This window comes from Lissotriton helveticus, chromosome 1_1, assembly GCF_964261635.1.
Source record: "Lissotriton helveticus chromosome 1_1, aLisHel1.1, whole genome shotgun sequence".
Classification (NCBI taxonomy): Eukaryota; Metazoa; Chordata; class Amphibia; order Caudata; family Salamandridae; genus Lissotriton; species Lissotriton helveticus.
Genome location: NC_136057.1, coordinates 420189952 through 420209117, shown reverse-complemented (window position 1 = coordinate 420209117; position 19166 = coordinate 420189952). Strand labels below are relative to the sequence as shown.

The following is a 19166-nucleotide window of genomic DNA, read 5'->3' as shown; positions in this document are numbered from 1 at the left end:
CACAGTACTAATTTATAAAAGGGCTAGCATGTTTCCACAATGCTGGTCCAATTCATAAGTGCATGCTGGCCTGTACCATGCCATCACTCTCCAATTGCTTTAATTAACTCCCTGACTACACATTCTTTTCTCCCCTGTAGGCTCTCAGATCAAAAGTGACAAAGGGTTCCTAATCCCACACATTCCAAGGTATGATGATTACCCCTCTTAATCCACATGAAATTAAAGACCAAGTAATTACTCAATCTCGAAAAAAGATTTTGCTCCTGTTTCAGGATTGAGCCATCAGGCAGGTACCATTGACCTGACCTGAACATGGAACAAGAATTCAGCTAGATACACCTGATGGAGCAAGGTTTTACATGTAAAGTGAGTTGCTTGTACTCAACCCTCTCGTAATAACATTAATGTACTAATTGACATGTTTTTGTCTTATTAATATTGCATTACACAACATAATAGGTATCTAGGGGAAGCTTGTCAATGTGCATTTACTAACAATAATCCGCTTGCACTAAAATGGCTGCTACTACGCGGGATTTTCTACTGCGCATGCGTCTGTCATGCCCACGTGATATGCATGGAGGGAAAACTTCTGCTTTTGCATAATAGAACTAAGATGGCTGTTATGTGTCCTAACGTGCAAGAAGTTTCCATCGCCGCCTTGGTAAGCTGTCTGTTTCGCATAGTCTCTAACGCAATAGTATAAAATAAAATAATGGGAGTAGAGTAGAAAGAAGTGGTATACAGTGTATTCATTTATTGTGTGTCTCCGAAACTGTTCTTTTCTATTTTTACATGATAAACTGAATGGGCCTAAATGCTTTGCTGAACTCCATCTTTGGAGAATCCGTGACTGCGCGACAAGTCCTGAAGTTACAGAAGCTGTAGCCTTGAATCATGGCCAAGACGGACATGGAAGGCGGAGAAGAATGAACTTCTTGCCTTGACAGAGGAAGCTGAATTGATACAATTGTTTATTAAAATAAAACATTTGATACATTTCATTACCGGGAGGAATAAAAAGAACATGGGTTGATAAAGTTATGGGAGGGGATGTGATGAATACATGTTTGACAAGTTGCCTCTAAAAAATATGGTGTGATGGCTACTCCTCATTCTTGTCCAATACAGTTGTGGGATTCACACATTTGCAACATGAAAATAGTGTAACTAGGGTAGGCTTAGTTAGCTAAATTGTCCGACTTGTCCGAAAAGCTGACCTGTCACTGACCGAACGCACTCAATAGGTGATCAAGAGCAGAGTTGCTGGCGGAGCACTCTGTCAGATGATTTGATAAACCAATCGGGGTTATTGGGAAGGAGATTGATGACCCAATCGGGGTTCGACTGTTAGCTGCAGAGAGGGTTTTTAACGCTGGCGTTTTGAACTTTAACTCTGGTGCGAGTCTTAACCTGTGGTGGTTCTGTCCTGATCCAAATTTGGTCCGTATCCTGTCCTGGTTCTGATTCTGGCTTGCACCTGTTCTTTTCTGCTGGCACCTGAACTTTGGGATTCTATTTCTTTGACTCAACCTATGACATGGGCTGGTCATCACACCGGAATAGGTAACTATTAAGTGTGGGTTTGTCATTGTACTGTTTTCCCTTTTCTCTTACCCACCCTCTGTTCAAATGCTTAACGACAATTTCTCTCCAAGTTATTGCAAATGTTTGTTTTAAAAATGTGCATTAGTTTAAAACATAATAAGAAATTAATTTGAGTTTGTTTTCATGTGTATAAATTTCAAAGATTTTTACTTAGATAAATATTTTAAACCTTTCCACGAGTTTGTGGTTATTTATGAAATGCTAAATATTATTATTGCTATCTATTTCTCTCTAAATCCCTTGATCCTTTAGGACTTTAGATATCAGTAACTTGGATTGGTAAGATAAATGGTATAAAAATCCAAATGATTAAAAAAAAAACAATTGATAGAGTGTATAGGTTTACCTGTTTAATATATAGATATATGGGCCCAGGTGAGTATGTTGAGCAGGTGAGCCCGCGCTCTATCACACCGAACAAGGTGGTGTGAATTTATCTAGCAAAACGGTCCGTCCCCTATCATGATTTGTAAAAATGTGGCATTTCTACCACACCGTTCATAGTTTTGACATTCAAGGACACATGCAAGACAGTAATTGTTTTTTTAACATCCCCACAGTGCCCATAAAACCACCTGCCCTGAAGAAGACCTTCCCCGAAATTACACACAGGCCCATCTTCAATGGTCGAAACGCGTCAACGCAAACATGAATGGGGCCAAGAGCGACCATAAATTGACACATTGTGTGCACAATAGTAGTGCAGTCCAAGAGATGGAATCTGGGATCCTATCCCAGTATATACTCGTACTCTGACCCCAACCATTATAGGGCCTAGCAGTGGTGTTTCTCACTATACAAAAAGAGGACACAAGTGGCAGAGGTTCCCACGATAACACGGTTCAGGCCACTAGACAAGCAACTGCATATGAAAAGTTGCATGCTTACAAATTTATTCATGAACTGTATTTTAGATGTGATAATATTTTTGTTGTTCAGTAATTGTCTTTGGATAAATCATTTACATGTATCCAAGTAATGTTGTCATGTCAGTCATGTTTCTTACTAGTTTTGTAACTTGTCATTAAGTCCACAAATGTCTAGTATATTTTCTTTAAAAAAAAGTTTTAAAAAACAAGCATAAAGAAAAAATTACTTTGATTCATGAAAAGTTTCAGGGCCATATGTAGGTAGCTTAATACCGGTCGGTAACGGCCGAAAATCGGTAAATTTGCTGTTACCTTCCAGTATTTGGCTTTTTCTAATGTAGGTGGCTTGATTTTAGGATTCGGTCATTTACCGATTCGGTAATTTAAGGATTCGGTAAATTACCGATTTCTTAAAATACCGAACCGGTAAATTACAGAATCCTAAACTCCTATGTAGGGAGCACTCAGGTGAGTGCATTATCGAAAACCTTTAACCCCTTGCATGCTGATGACGGCCCCCAGCCGTCATGCACTACGACGCTCGTGTGCTGATGACGGCTGGGGGCCATCATGAACCCGCCCACTCTTTAAAAGTGCCGCACAGGCGCAGAATCGCGGCAGCATGCCCGGGGTTAAAAAAGCTATTTTTTGCTTTTAAGTGCCATGTGGCAGACATACATACCCTTAGGGCATGTATGTGTGCCACATGTGCACACATGCACGATTCAGGGGTGCAACAGGGTGTCAACGTGACACCCTGCCACCCTTGAATATGTTCCCCCTATTACCGATTCGGTATTTACCAAATCGGTAATGGTCAATGGCTTCCCAATCATTCCTATGGGCCTACAGGCCCATAGGAATGAATGGGAATTACCGAATCGGTAAATACTGATTCTTAAATACCAAATATTATCGATTCGGTAAAATTTACCGAATTTTTACCTACATACTTTTTACCGATTCTTAAATACCGAATCGGTAAAATTCGGTATATTAGAATCGGTAACTAGAGATTACCTACATATGGCCCATAGTGATTCAATTCAGAATAATGACGTAAAAAGTAAACATACAGGCATAATATATAGCAAGGTACAATCTGGATGAAAGACTGAAATAAAAGTAGGTCAAATTTATGACAGCAGAAGGAACAATGTTTTGGTTTCTTCTTCGTTTAGTAGAATTTGATTAGTGGTCTGGGAGGCAACTTTCCAATTTTGATTTGTTAAAATATGCTCCACAGCACAGATACAGGGCATCCATTTTGGCTTCACATAGAATAAGATCTCTCTATTTGCAGACGGCATTCTGCTATCCCTGACCTCAGCCAACACCTTGCTGATCACCCTAATGCCGGAATTGAGTAGATTCGAACAGGCAGTGGGATTCTAAATCAACTTAAAAAGTCCTTTTTGCTCCACTTAACTTTACCACGGTGGAAAGACCACCCCCTTCCAGTGTGCCAAGAAGATTTGGGACATTGCCGCTTTTTCTGCTTTTGTATTATTCATTTATGCCGCGTCCCGTTTATTTTAACGCAGTCATTTGACGTGTTAGCATGAGACTATTGCATGGTACCGCCGTGATGAAAATACAACCTTAACACAGCGTTAATTTCCCGTGATGGACTGCGATGCGAAGTGTTGCGTTAAGCTAATTTTGCGATAATTATCACACGTTCTTGAGAATATCCCCTTAAGAGTTTGACAAGAACATTTTTTTACAGAAAAAGAAAGTAAGGACAGGGACGAAGATATGGGACATAAGGATAATGCACTCTTGTGGAGTCCTTTTTTTTAATTTCAAATCGTTTTCTTTGACTTATAGGAAAAAACCAAATAACAAGAACATTCATAATAATAATAATGAAGAATAAGAATAAGTAAATCAATCAAACAGGGGAAAACAGATACAAAGACAACGTAAGTAAATAAATAAAAACTATAAACTATCAAATATAAATTATAAATTGCTCAAGTGCCCAACCAAGATATTCGCAGTTAGTTAGTAGAAGACGTAGAAATAAATGAGCAAGCACAGTTCACCACGGGAGTTCACAGGAGTATACAGTGCAGTATGTAGCACAAGTGTGTCAGGTATTTACATACTACGCAGTTATAAAGGCATGAGTTACAATAGAGGCATGAGTTACAATACAGTACTGGGGGTTTTCACGGTGGGTCGTATGAGAATGATGAGGCATCAAGAGACTTCCAGAGTTTCCTATGGGTTTTACGCCATGGAGAAATATGGAGCGTGGCATTGTCCGCTCCTCTGAGGGAAGATAGCCATTCTTGCCACATTCTAACAGACACATCATTGGTGTTTTTCCACTTTCACAATACAATTTTACAGGTAAGCATGTGGTCTAGCAGATACCGGTCAGTCACCTTTTTGACTTTTGGGTCCGGGCACCCAATATAATACATGAAAATTCCCTTGGAGGGGCTATGTTGAAGGCGTTACTTATACAATCGTAAACCTTGTCCCAGTATGTTTTTAAGGTAGGGCAAGATAAGAGCATGTGGGAGAGGTTACCAACGTTGGATTTACAGTTCCAGCATGTCGGGCTCTCACTTAGATTGAGTTTAAAGATTTTCTTGGGTGTTCAGTATGTCCTATTTATTAACATAAGTTTGGTTTGCGACAATATTGGAGATATTTTATCTGAAAATGGTGTGAAGTGTATTTTATCCCAGTCATATGAGATTTACAAGGTTTGGAAGAAAGAAGTTTATATATTTTAGAGACGGTGTGTCCTGACTCTAGTAGTTGTGATATCATGGAGACTATCCATATTCCTGCTCTATCACAGAGAATTTTATTATACTCGTATTTCTTATTCACTATTTCATTCATGACTGTTGCATCCCTTGATATTACGTGTTTCTCTTCTAGTATAGCAATCTCTTTTTCTAGCTTTTCAAGATTGGTATTATGGATTATAATACCTGGCGGCTCTAATTTTAATAATCTCTCCTCTGATAATACTCTTCAAAGCATCCCACCAAGTGAGATCCGATGTGTCATCCTTTTTGTTAACCATGAGGTAATTCTGTATTGTATTTTCAATTATTTGTCTGTCTGACTCTTTTTCTAAAACTTCATTGTTGAGCCTTCAAAGAGGTTGTTTTTTGGCCGCTTTTGTGTCAGATATAGATTGGGTCATACATGAATGGTCTGAGATCACTCTTGGCTCAATCGATGTTTCTTCATTTCTTGCAGTGGCATTGCTGGAAATAAGTAGGTAGTCAATGCGTGAGTAGGAGTTATGTGGGGACGAGTAGAACGTATATTCCTTTCCTGTGGGGTTTTGTAACCTCCAAGTGTCTAACAGATTGAAGTGTGTACAGAGATTAATAAGGGCTTTGTGAGAATTATTGCTGCGGAACGTGCACCGTGAGTCTCTGTCTAATGTCGGGTCCATGGGTAGATTAAAATCGCCTGCTAGTATGAGCATAGCAGTGTCTGGGATAGTATCAATTTGCTTGTTTAAGTTTTCCCAGAATTCCAGGTCGTCCTTTTTAGGTGCATAAATATTAGTAATGTAGAATTCCGTAATGTCCTTTGCCAATTTTGTCGTAACCCATCTCCCTTTAGTGTCGGATGTGTGTGCTACTATGTCGATGTTTGATTTTTTTGCTACTAGAGTCAGGACACCATTCTTTTTCCCTATTGCATCTGAACCAGCAACTTCACTATAGAACCTATTTCTAAGTGAGTTAAATTGCTTTGAGTCAATCTTTGTCTTCTGTAGTAGGAAGACGTCACCTTTTTGTTTTTGAAGGTAATCAAGAATCTTCCTCCGTTTGACTGGGTGGTTTAAGCCTTTAACGTTCAGTGAAAGTATCTTGAGGTTAATATGTGTTGAGACCCTTGGGGAGACCTTTGGGGAGGTCTGCAACATCATAAATGTGTTATCAACATTGTATATGTGACCCCAGTTCTCCATCAGCTTTTGTACACTTTACTCACTGTATGGTGATAGGTTGTGTGAAATACTGGACTAGAGGAAATACATATCAGTGCAGTTCCATCCTTGTGAATAAAGGCATAACAAGATCCGGTACCTAATAGAAAAGGCATGGTGAGCAGGTAGAGAAATATGACATATCTTTGGCGCATATCACCGGATGAGGTGTACCATGCATATCTGAAGTTATTACTGTAAGACAATACCTTTGAGTAGAAAAACGTTGTACCTGCATGACAACACGCTTTACGTCTAAGGAGCATCACATACAAATTAGTCCCACCAGTTTGCATTGAGGAGTCATTGCGTGAATCACTGCGGAGGCAAATACTTAAAGAAGTAGGCAAGGCACTTGAGCAAGGAAAATAATTGTGAGCATCATTGAAAAGACAAAAAGCAATGAAAAACAATAATAATATAAAGAATACAAAATCCAAAACCCTGGTCCTACCCACCCTCAAACGTGAGCCACCCACCCACCCCTCTAGGTAAAAAACAGAATGGGGAAGAGAGTTTCCCTCCCATGTGAGCTAGACAAGATGTATTAGTTACATGAAATCATTGTGTGGTTTGAGAGTAGGAAACTTCTGCGTTAGGAACTAAGAGCTGAGGACTAAATACTCAGAACTAAGAACTGACAACTGAATGTGGCCGGGATCACAGGGCGGCTCATTCCAGGATATAACGCAGTATTCACGGGAGTCCTTAACCAAAAAGAAAAAAAACGTTTGTGAAAAGTGAGCACTATGGGGGCCTCAGGGGGAGCAGAGCGCGAGCAGTCTCCCCCTGGGGTCATTCGCCCAGTGGACCAGCCCGAGGGCAACGTCAGACGGGGAGGTAGGCGCACGCTGTGGAATGTTCACAGTACGCGCTTGGGGAGGTTACAAGGCGGCAGCTGGGAGGCGGGTGGTGTCAAATTTTGTAAGTCCCATCCTCCCATCCCCTAAAAAAAAAAATAATAATAATAAGAAAAAAAAAAATATATATATATATATATATAGAATAATATTTAAAAAAAATACATTATATATATATATATATATATATATATATATATATATATATATATATATATATATATAGTTTTGCATGATAGAGTGTCACTTTTAGATAGGTAGCTCCCAGGCTTAAAAAAAAAAAAGTTATGGCGGGGAGGGGGGGGCTGGGTGGGGGTGGGGTCAGGAGGGGTTGGGGTAAGTCTGGAGCGGGCTTGCCCACCTCGGATTTAAGGATTTAAGGAAAAAGAAAGATGAAAAGAATAAAGGTAAACAATGAAGAGTAATAAAACACAAGGTTTTAAAAGATTGTGAGAACTTAATATTGGATTGTTTTGGTCTGTAAATGCCAATATTTTATACCCAAGAAAATAGTAAAGGTTTTGGCATATTTTCCTAAATTGTGGATATTATAAAGCAATTGCCTGAATTTTGGAGTTACCTGATCTAAAATAAAGGTGGACTTTTCTGCTATTCAAGAAACATGTGTCCGAGTCTGGTCATTTTGGGCGAATGGGAGAGTGCAAGGAGTCAATGGATTCGGTGGCAAACAGACTATAATACACATAACATAAATAAAGCGAGCGAATTAAAAGCAAAGTAAATGTGAGTAACAAAACACAAAGGCAGCCAATGTTAAGCAATGGACGGAACGCATTCCTAGGAAAGCTTTCAGCATGTCCCTAATATGCCTTTGCAATTTGTTTATGGTGTGCGATCGAAGGCAACATTTTTCAACATTACTCGTAGTCAAGCTACCACGTTTTTCGTTCCGCTATTCATTGAATACAAGGTTTCACACACATTGGTTGAAGACGTCATATTTTCAAAATGGAACTAAAGTGCAAAAAATTGTGTATTAATATAAGGAGAGGTCTGCTATTTCGCAGAGCGCCAAGTGTTAAAATATACGTCACGGAGAATTCAAGCAATTGCATGAAGCCTAAGTAGGTTCGCTTTAAAGATAGACAAAAAGAGCGGCCATACTGGAGAGATATATTTACAATTAGAGATGCCAAGAAAACGGCAGATTCACCATTTGCTTTGAAAGATGTAAAGCAAAACATAATATTTGTGTTGTTTCAAAACAGTTCTTAATCAAGTTCATTATTTTTGATGCAGACTAAAAAAAAATGCTGACACGCTAATACAGCTATTTGCTCAGTTTTCAATTATAATTTTGGATAAGGTGCATGTTTACGGCACGCCATTTAGGTTGCTTTTAGGTTTGATTTCGCGGTTCACGAATCTCTGAATATTTTGTGCGCAACGCTGTAAAATACAGGTAATGGTTCGGTTACTCAAGTCCACTTTTTCTTTCAAACGCACTGCTGTTTTGTTTTGACCATTCTAGTTATCTGCGTCACGAGTCAATAGAAGTGTCTCACTTCCCGGAGATGATCTTATTCTGTGAGACAAAAACTACAACTCGCCTCTCGGAAGACCGCTGTGTGTATGTTAGAGCTCCTACTTGTAGGGGGAGTTAATTGTCAAATCAAACTGCACTAGCACCGATGTTCTGCGCACGTACTTAAAGAAAACACAATAGGATATACTTTGGGTGTGGTAAAAAAGCGAAGAGTAAAACTTAATTTTTTTAGAAACAAATAGAAATTCGGTGACGGTCCCTTCAGCATCAGCTGCTGCCTGTGCCTGTGGACCTTGAAATGAATGGCGGCGTCGTCGATCATTTGTTAGACATGTAAGTCACTACCCTGTTTATAGCGAGAGTCGATAGGGCTTTTGTGAGATCTAACTTTTCACCTAATCGATATTTCTGTATACATCCTTGCCTTCCCTCTCCTGGTTATACGATGTTCATGGGAGTCCGTTTTTGACCGACTCAATTGTGATGCATTTGGTAAAACACTCAACAGCCGCTTCTAAAGCAGCAGTGGCGATGTTTTTTTTTAGTTTTGTGTACATAGTTCGGAAGAATAGGAATACGCACTGCTGACGAAACAATGTTCCTGTGGAAGCCACAAATGGGGGTAGGGGGAGGTGGTAGAAAGGTGCGGAGTCACGAAGGGTAGAGTGAGCCATGAGAATCGATTCAGTAAAGGCCTAAACATGTATTTACAATTGCAACTAATGCATAACAATTATCTCTTGTAGTTTACATGTATATGTAACAATGGGTGCATAACTGGCTCACCTACGTGTAACTAGCGGCCTACAGCTAAAATATGGCTCGCTGCAACAAAAGCATTAATAACCAGCTACCTTACATACAATAGAAAACAGTGACCCATATACAACAGATACATCTACCCCCAACCATTTACCGATTCAACCCTGTGACCGAAGATTACACACACGTCTGCAGCAAGAGGCGAAAGCAACCGAATAATGTTATTTGTAATATTCCCAATATGGATAGTACCAAGTGCCACGCTATCTTAAAATGCTGTCTACTTGTGACAAATTAAGAACGGAGAAATATGAGCTAGTGTTATTTTTATCGTGTTCCAGATTTGTTTGGGATTAGAATTGATTAAGCTTTTTCTACCCCTGACGAGGCCATGTAGCAAGCAGTTTGCAGCGAGTAGCACGCTACTCTGGAACCCAAGGTTATAGTTAGGTCTGTAATTTGTATTTCCCTTTTTCCTTGTGGATTCGTTGAGGTAAATTTGTGCTCTCTAGTTCTTATGCGTCTAGTAGTGTGTTGAGTTGAGATAGAATAATGGAAGAGGATTAGAAAAGGCGAGTTGTTATTGGGAATAGAACACATGTTCTCCTGTTAGTTGGGGAGTTGGCTAAAAAGCAGTGGGAAATTTGAAAAGGAAGTTTGGGAGTTAATAGTCAGAAAGGTTGAGGTGAGTCACAGAGGGGAGGGATGGGAGAAAGGTTTAAGGGAAAATGATTTTTTTTACACATAACTGAAATTAACATATGTGTATTGGGGACATATCCACACATTTAAATATGTAGTGATGCATACTTTAACACATGAGACTTAGTAAATTATTAGCAGAAGACATAAGCCCATACTTTTATACACATCCATACATGTACATAGAAGCAGCAATATTTACATAGTCTGATATACACATGTATCTTGTGGCTAAGTATACAGCATTTCTTTATTCCTTCTATATTAATGTATTTGCTTATAACTTTGAAGCACAGGTCCATCTAAAAGGACCCATGAATAATGAAAACCACATCCTTTTTTTTTTTTAGCTTGGTTTTATTAGCATTTTCGATAGAAAATTCAAATGAACATTGCAGCATTATCAGATGCAAAGACATATTCAATTAATGAGATGTCCCGAGTAGTCCTCACCGGGTGGGGACGTTCATCCTGCTAACCGCATCTCTAAGTATATTTTGTCACAGCTAAGGATGCTAGAACTGGGCGGGGGGCATGTATACTAGAACATGAAGGATCACAAGCAAACAACAGTTAGTCAGGGAAGGAAATCTGGATGCCGAAGAATTCAATGAGTCACAAAGAAATGAAATATCATAGAAAGCAGTGACTGAAACAGACGAACTCTGCAAAGAAAAAAGTATATTTCCAATTCAACATTTCAGCTTTTGCCACCAGTGCAGCCACTGAGGAAACAATCTTGCATTACTTGAGAAAGGCGGGAGCTGAAACGTAGTGGAAATGTGTTTTAGTTCTGTAGTGAGTCTTGTTCTCTAGTGAGTCCTATTTGTTTGAGTCACTTCTTTCTTGGAGATATATTTCTGCTGATGTCTATTGTCGTGCACCTGACTGGCGATGGTGCTGATAACTGGTGTGTCAGATTCCACACCAAAAATGCCCAATTTCCTTTGCCTTGATCCCAAGGAAGAGCCACCTCTTGTAGAAGCGTGCACCATGCTTTTTTATTAATCACCTTATGCCCTTGTTCAAGGAAAATGGACGTGTGTGTGTGTGTGTGTGTATATATATATCATCTATATATATATATATATATATATATATATATATATATACCAGGGCTATCTTCTTCTCTCGAAGTAGAAGAGGCGACACTGCGGGGATTAAAAACAACCATTTATTTAAACAGGCATGACGCGTTTCGGAGGTCAACCTTTATCAAATGCCTTTAAGTTTAAAAAGTTCCTCTGGTGCAGGCAGCTTCTAAGTAAGTCTCTTATTGGCTCAATCACTGAAGTAGTGTTGAGTGCACCTGGAAAACGTTGCACGGAATCACCGATGTCTCCACTATTTGGACTGCATTACCCAGCATGCAGTGTAGCCATCTTGTGGGTTGGTGGTTCCGTTCAGTCGGTATTCACTTCATGTTCCCAATTGGAAAGCCGACTAGTAACGTAGTCAGATTTGAAGCTGTGACACTTGTACAGGGCTAGATGGAGTTCGCATCCCTCACTCCCAGCCTCACAGTTCCATTGGCAGCAGAGTCGGAGACATCGGTAAGGTAACACCGTCTCTCCATGAAGGTATGGGCTGCCATTTGGCAGCGTTCTGTTGTCTCCGTTGTGCGAGGCGGTCCGGGAAAAACCATTGCCTCCCTTCTTAGGACACTTGCAGGAGGGCCATCCTCGCGTGTCAAGGGGAACACGCAATATATACCAGGGCTATCTTCTTCTCTTGAAGTAGAAGAGGCGACACTGCGGGGATTAAAAACAACCATTTATTTAAACAGGCATGACGCGTTTCGGAGTTCAACCTTTATCAAATGCCTTTAAGTTAAAAAAGTTCCTCTGGTGCAGGCAGCTTCTAAGTAAGTCTCTTATTGGCTCAATCACTGAAGTAGTGTTGAGTGCACCTGGAAAACGTTGCACGGAATCACCGATGTCTCCACTATTTGGACTGCATTACCCAGCATGCAGTGTATCCATCTTTCTGGTTGGTGGTTCCGTTCAGTCGGTATTCACTTCATGTTCCCAATTGGAAAGTTGACTAGTAACATAGTCAGATTTGAAGCTGTGACACTTGTACAGGGCTGGTTGGAGTTCGCATCCCTCACTCCCAGCCTCACAGTTCCATTGGCAGCAGAGTCGGAGACATCGGTGAAGTAACAACGTCTCTCCATGAAGGTATGGACTGCCATTTGGCAGCGTTCTTTTGTCTCCGTTGTGCGAGGCGGTCCGGGAAAAAACCATTGACTATATATATATGTGTGTGTGTGTGTGTCCATGTTCCTTGAACAAGGGCATGAGGTGATTAATAAAGCTTGGTGCAAGTCTCTCGAGAGGCGGCTCTTCTTCCTTGGGAAGAAGGAGATAGAAATTGGGTATTCGTGATACATACACACACACAGACATTCAGTGGGAATAACAAAGGTTACAGGGATGTCATAGTTCGGCTCAGATTTCACTCATACTAAACTAGTGAAATAATGCAGTCATAGTTACCTAACTTAGCTATAACGTACGCTTCCGCAATGCACTACTTATGACCTCACATATTACATCACTCATGACAATGTCAGTGACATTCCTGATGACATCATTTTGTGACTGTGTTTCGTAAACGTTTCTGAGATTTAAAGATATATACTATGCTACAGCATAAGTTACATTTCTATTCTTTCTGTGCTAGTAATTAGTCATTCTATTTCTAGTATATTGCATCTGAGTGGCTGTGTGACTGTATCAGTGTGTGGGTGTGTGGAAGTGTTAGTGGGTGTGTGAGCAGCTGTATGGGTATGTGAGTGGTTATAGCGGAAATTGAGTGGGTTTGGGAGTGGCCATATATTTGAGTCTCTGTGTGTGGCTGCATAGGTGTGTGAGTGGCTATATGGGTGACAGAGTGGCTGTGTGTATAGGTAAGTGAATGGGTCTAAATGGCTGTATTGGAGAGGGAATATCTGTGTGAGTGGCTGTAGGGTTGAGTAAGTGGGTGTGTGAATGGGTATTTAAGGTGTTCTGTGGGCATGCGAGTTGTATGAGTAAGTGGTTGTATGGGTGAGTGAGTTACTGTGAGTTTCTGTATGGGTGTGTCTATATGACTGGATGTGTGAGTGGCTGTATTGGTAAGTGAGTGTGTGCATGAGTGGCTGTTTGGGTGAGATAATGAGTGTCAGCATGAGTGAGTGGATGTGTGAGTGCCTCTATGGATGAGTTATTGGTTGTGTGTACTCGTATGGGTCTGTGAATGGGTATGTGAAGGGGTTGTGTGGGAGTGGGTGAATAAGAGGTTCTGTCACTTTGTATGTCGGTGTGTGTCGTTTTGTGGATTACATCGTCAATGATGTCATTTGACATGTTATCAGCGATGTCATTGACCATGTCTTGGGTGATATAATATGCAAGGTCAATAGTAGTGCATTGTGGGAGCCTAAGCTATAGTCAGCTCAGTAAACTATAACTGCTGAATTCCACTGGTTGTGTATAAGTGAAATCTGAACCTAACTATAACATCCCTGTGACCTTTGTTTTTTCCAGTGAATTTCTAGGGTTTTTTAAATTCTATTTCCTAACTGTAATGCCCCATTACCTTTGTTTTTTGGAGATAATATCTATGGTTTTTTTATGTTATTTCTTAACTGTAACCTTTGAGAGTGAGTGAGTACATGAGTGTCTCAGTGGGTGTGTGAGGGAGTGCATGAGTGTCTGAGTGGCAGGGATGTGGAATTCCTATAGCCCGACGCCCAGGACATATTGTTTGGGGTCAAGGGCAACAAGTTTTAATGTGTATTTTGTCCTTGGGACAAGCAGGCCTAACTCCCTGCAGCACAAACCCTTTGGCTGCCAGTTTGCAGTACCACATTAAGGGTCAGGGAAGGGCACTGCCTGCAGTGGAGTTAATATTTGTGTGCATATGTTAATGCTGTTCAAATTTGCATTCATGGTTCATTAATTTAAAGCCTTTATTATTAGGGTGAGCTCTTTAAATAAATGTAAATTCTGACTGCACTACTGACAGTGGTTCCAGTATAAAAATGTGTACACACGGTTTCAAAGTTTGGCAATATGAGGATATTCATAATGCTCCCAGAGTGCTCTCTGATTAGATGCAAATATTTGGAGAAGCTTGAAAGCAAGATTAATGATTCTTAGCTTTCAATATAAAATGTTCCTCAGAAAATGAAAGAAGGGAAAAAAACATATTGCTAAAATACTGGAAAATTTCAGGTTAGATTTCTTTGCAGCATCAATTAGTAAAATGTGTTTATGCGTGCTAGTACTTCGCAAAAATATTCATATTGGAAAATCAGTGTAACCAGTTTCCATAAGATTATGGGAAATATAAAAATACACAAGCATTGGTAAACCCAGTTGGTCTGAAGTTGGTGGTCAGCTTTTTAGTTTTGGCAATGTGACTTGTTTTGCCATGGTTTTTGTAAAACCTTATTGATGCGAAAGCAGACTGGCCCTCACCATTATAACAAACATTGCCAAAAGCAAAAACAGGTTTTGGTCTCAAAAAGCACACACTGCCACATTAGTTATTGGCACTGAACAAAACTACTTTGTGTGCCGATATGCTCCTTGTGAAAGAGCAAAATGCGGTTACTCGCAGTGAAGCTAGCAGATCCAGAGATAGAGAGAGAATTTTAATAAACCCAAAAGGTCATGGTTAACGCTAGACCAAATTAGGGGCCCAGTTAAAAGTGCACCCTTGGTATATTTCCTTGCATTAAGTGCAGCTATATGGCTTTCGTGAATTTAAAAGAATTTACAGAAGTAGGGCAAGAAATTGTACTCCTAGAAAATATTTGTGAACTGCATTTTAGCATGAGCAAATTTGCATGTGTAGATTTGCTCATGCGGAAACCTGAGTATTTGCAAGTAAATTTTCCCTCTAACCACTTTTTTCCCAACTCTGGAAGAAGGTTTACGTCTGCCATTATCAGGAGTACATTTCCAACATTTCTCAGTATGGGAAAAGATTACAGAAGAGTTGTTGAAAACCCTTAAAACATGCAAGTTAGTAGGTTTTCACAGACTCAAAAGGGCATTCCAACCCTGGAACTATTGCTTACCACTACCTTCAGTCCCAGTAAGTAGATCTGCTGAAACGTGGCAACAAAGGGATTGCTAGTATTAAAACGCTACTATGATATGAGCCCTGGCATAATCAGAGAGGCTATAGAAGAGCTCCTACATAATGAGATTGCTGCCATAATTTGTCGCCGCACTACATGGCACCAAAGGGACAAGTGGATTTTGTTACAGGACAAGTAGATTTATGAAGCAAACTGCCCCATGAACAAGTAGATATTTTAATAAATTCCACACCCCTGGAGTGGGTATGTGAGTGGGTGCATAGGTGTGTGTGTGGGTGTGTGGGTCTGGAAGTCGGGCATAAGTAGATCTGTAAGTGGGTGCATGGGTGTCTGGCTGGGTCTGTGAGTAGGTGTGAGAGTGTTCAAGTTGTTCTCTTAGTGGGTGCATGAGTGGAATCTGCTCGTTCTCTGCCTTTTTCTTCTCACTTCCGATCTTTATTTTGTTTCTTTATGCTTGTTGCTGAACTTTATTTTGCTTCTTTCTCATCGTTTCTTACCTTTATTGTGCCTCTTTCTCCTCGTTTGACCTTTGTCCCTCTTTCTGCTAATTTCTGACCTCGTTTTGCCTCTTTCTGCTCATTTCTGACCTCATTTTGCCTCTTTCTGCTTGTTTCTGACATCTATTTTGCCTTTGTTTGCTAGTTTCTGACCTCTATTTTGCCTCTTTCTCCTCGTTTGACCTTTATTGTGCCCCTTTCTGCTAGTTTCTGACCTCTTTTTTGCCCTTTTCTGCTTGTTGCTGACTGCTATTTTGCCTCTTTCTTTTCATTTCTGACATCTATTTCACATCTTTCTGCTAGTTTCTGATCTCTATTTTGCTGCTTTCTGCTGGTTTGTGTTCTCTATTTTGCCTCTTTTTGCTTGTTGCTAATTTCTATTTTGCCTTTCTTCGATCTCTATTTTGTCTTTCTCCTTGTTGCTGATCTCTATTTTGCCTCTTTCTGCTGGTTGCTAAACTTTATTTTCCTATTTCTGATCATTGCTGACCTTTATTTTGCCTCTTTCTTCTCGTTTTGGACCTCTGTTTTAAATCTTTCTTTCAGTTTCTGATCTCTATTTTGCCTCTATCTGCTTGTTGCTGACGGCTATTTTGCCTCTTTCTTCTAATTTCTGACCTCTATTTTACCTCTTTCTGCTAGTTTCTGATCTCTATTTTGCCTCGTGCTGATCGTTTCTAATCTCTATTTTGCCTCTTGCTGATAGTTTCTGATCCCTATTTTGCCTCTTTCTGCTATTTTCTGACCTCTTTCTGCTCTTTTCTGTCCTCTATTCTGCCTCTTTCTGCTCATTGCTATCTGTTGTTCTGCCACTTTCTGACCTTTATGGTGCCTCTTTTTGCTTTTCTTGTCCCCTGGACCGTTGGGGTAGCCTCAAGGCCCGCAGTGCCAGCTGGCTCCCCGACTCCTCCTGGATCCAGCATATCTGCTGCAGGGAGGGAGCTGCTGGAAAGGCAGCTCCCTCCGTACAGGAGCAATCTGTTTAATCTCTTTCCCTGCCCACATGTGTCGGGGAAAGAGATGAATCCTCCGCTTCCAGCGGGCAGTAGAACCGGACAGCCCCACACACTGGAACTTGAGTGTTTGCTTTAGCTTGTTGGGAGCTGTCACAAGCTAAAGCACTAAAGCAAACCGCTATGTCCCAGGAGTTTAACACCCAAGGACATAGCAAGATCTGGCCCTGGACGGTGGCCATGTATGGTTCCAGGAGGGGGACCACAATTTTAATTTTCAGTGCCGGCCAAGGGGAGGTAGTGGTCCCCAGGGCCCTGTGTGGCCCAGGAGGGGGACCCTTGCGCCTCCCTCATTAAAAAAAATAAAATAAATAAATAAATACCCCGGGCTCTGGCTCATTTCAAAGTCAGCACTTGTTTTTTCTTCAATTTTGCCGCCAATCCACAGATTCACCTGCAAAATAACCTGCAAATTCGCGACAAAATTGAAAAAACATTTTAAAAACGCCAGGGGGGTCCCTTAGGGACCCCACCATCACATCTAGGGGGTCAGGCTATTCCTACTCCGCCCAGAGCAGCATTAAAAAAAACTAGATACAGGTTCCCGGGCTATTATTAACCATCCTTGGCCCTCCAAGGGTGGACCAGTGTACAGTGCAAAATAATCCTAAACTTGCACCCTCACCATGCATTGCTAATTACCCAACATATTCAATCACTTATGACATCTTAATGACATCATTGATAATATCACTGCAACATTTACAGTGACATCAATGGTGACAAAACTGCACATCGAGGGTGCGAGTTATACTTTAGGTAGCTATAACTGGTGAATTTCAGTGTTTTTTTTGTTTTAAATGTTACGTTGTCACTGAAATTTTCACCTAACTATAACATTACTTTAACATTTGGTATAATATATATTGATATGTATGTATAATGTTACTTAAATTTAACCTTTGGGTGTGTGTGTGTGTATAAATATAAATATAAATATATATTATATATATATATATATATATATATATATATATATATATATATATATATATATATATATATATATATATATATATATATATATATATATATATATATATATACTTGAAGATGAAGGATCACAAGAAAACAACAGCCAGTCAGGGCAAAAATCTGGATCCCAAAGGATACAATGAGTCACAAAGAAATAAAATATCCAAGAAAGAAGTGACTCAAACAGGTAGATTCACCAAAGAACAAAAATATATTTCCACTACAACGATTCAGCTTCCGCCTTCCTCAGGTAGTTTCAAGATGGTAAGCTCAGTGGCTGCACAGATGACACAGCTGAATTTTCAAAAAGCATCATGAGTGAAGATTCCATTTGGAATGTGGAATCAATGCAGTCCTGAGAGTTCTTGAGATATGCAGTAAACAGGTTGTATTTTCAGTAATGTTCAGTCCATCTGAATGCAATGATTTTAAACGGTACATCCAGAAGTTTTCCCTGGAGTCCAGTAGTTCTTCCTTTGAGACATGTTCCACGGGGAAAATCTTCAAATCTGATAGTGAATGATCCACAAGGTTAAAATGATTGGCTACAGGCTGGTCAATTTTCCTATTAATTATTGCTGATTTGTGTTTCCTGAATCGTGTGCGGAGGACATTCACTGTTTGGCCTACATATTGGTTTTTACAGCTTTGCTGTTGGCACTGAATCACATAAATAATGCATGTTGAGCGACATGTAAGATGCTGCCTTATTGCATAGGTCCTTCTGGTAACATAACTAGTAACTGATGATGTTTGTAAAAGGTATTCACACGTGATGCACCTTTTAGAGTCACAGCAATGAACCCCTGCATTTGTTACAGCTTGCTTGAGTTCAGATCTCACATTAAGAGATCGTAAATTAGGAGCTCTGCGGTAAGCAATGACTGGCGGTTTTGGAAAAACCTTTTGCAATTTTTCACAAGTGGACAGTGTGGTCGTGGGGTGTCCGCGGGCCGGTAAATCAGGCAAGGAGGCCGGAGATAGTGTGCTATAGTTAGGGTTTTTATTCGCAGTACAACAGTCACGCAAGAGTTGAAAACAGTGGACTCCTGATGGTCGGATCCGGCGTCTGTGGGGTGTAGCTCCCTTCGGATGGTCCTTGCCGGGTACCTGGTCTTCGTTGTTGGTGGAGAGACCTCGGAGGGCAAGAAGAGAGAGAGGGACCGTTAGTCCGAACAGGGACTCGGCAAGTATGCCACTACCAACACCGGGAGGTGAAAGGGCGGAGCGGAAGGTGGTGAGGGAAGGAGGTAACGGGGAAGAGGGTCGGTAGGCAAGGACAAAAGATGGTGGATTAACAAG

The 19166-nt window shown here is 40.4% G+C and overlaps 1 protein-coding gene across 5 annotated transcripts in view; it reads left to right on the top strand.

Moving 5' to 3' along the window:
* The first annotated feature begins 8794 nt into the window (after nucleotides 1-8794).
* The window catches only part of AMN1 (antagonist of mitotic exit network 1 homolog), an 851867-nt gene continuing 841495 nt past the window's right edge, over nucleotides 8795-19166 (top strand). Inside the window, exon 1 of one of the 5 annotated variants that reach the window (XM_078673783.1) lies at nucleotides 8795-9153. Coding sequence is in view for 2 of the 5 variants with exons in the window: in XM_078673782.1 (XP_078529908.1) it covers nucleotides 9119-9153 (35 nt within the window). In the remaining 3 variants the exon portion in view is untranslated. The remainder of the gene's footprint in view (nucleotides 9154-19166) is intronic. The other 4 variants (XM_078673782.1, XM_078673780.1, XM_078673779.1 and 1 more) reach the window with 4 other exon arrangements.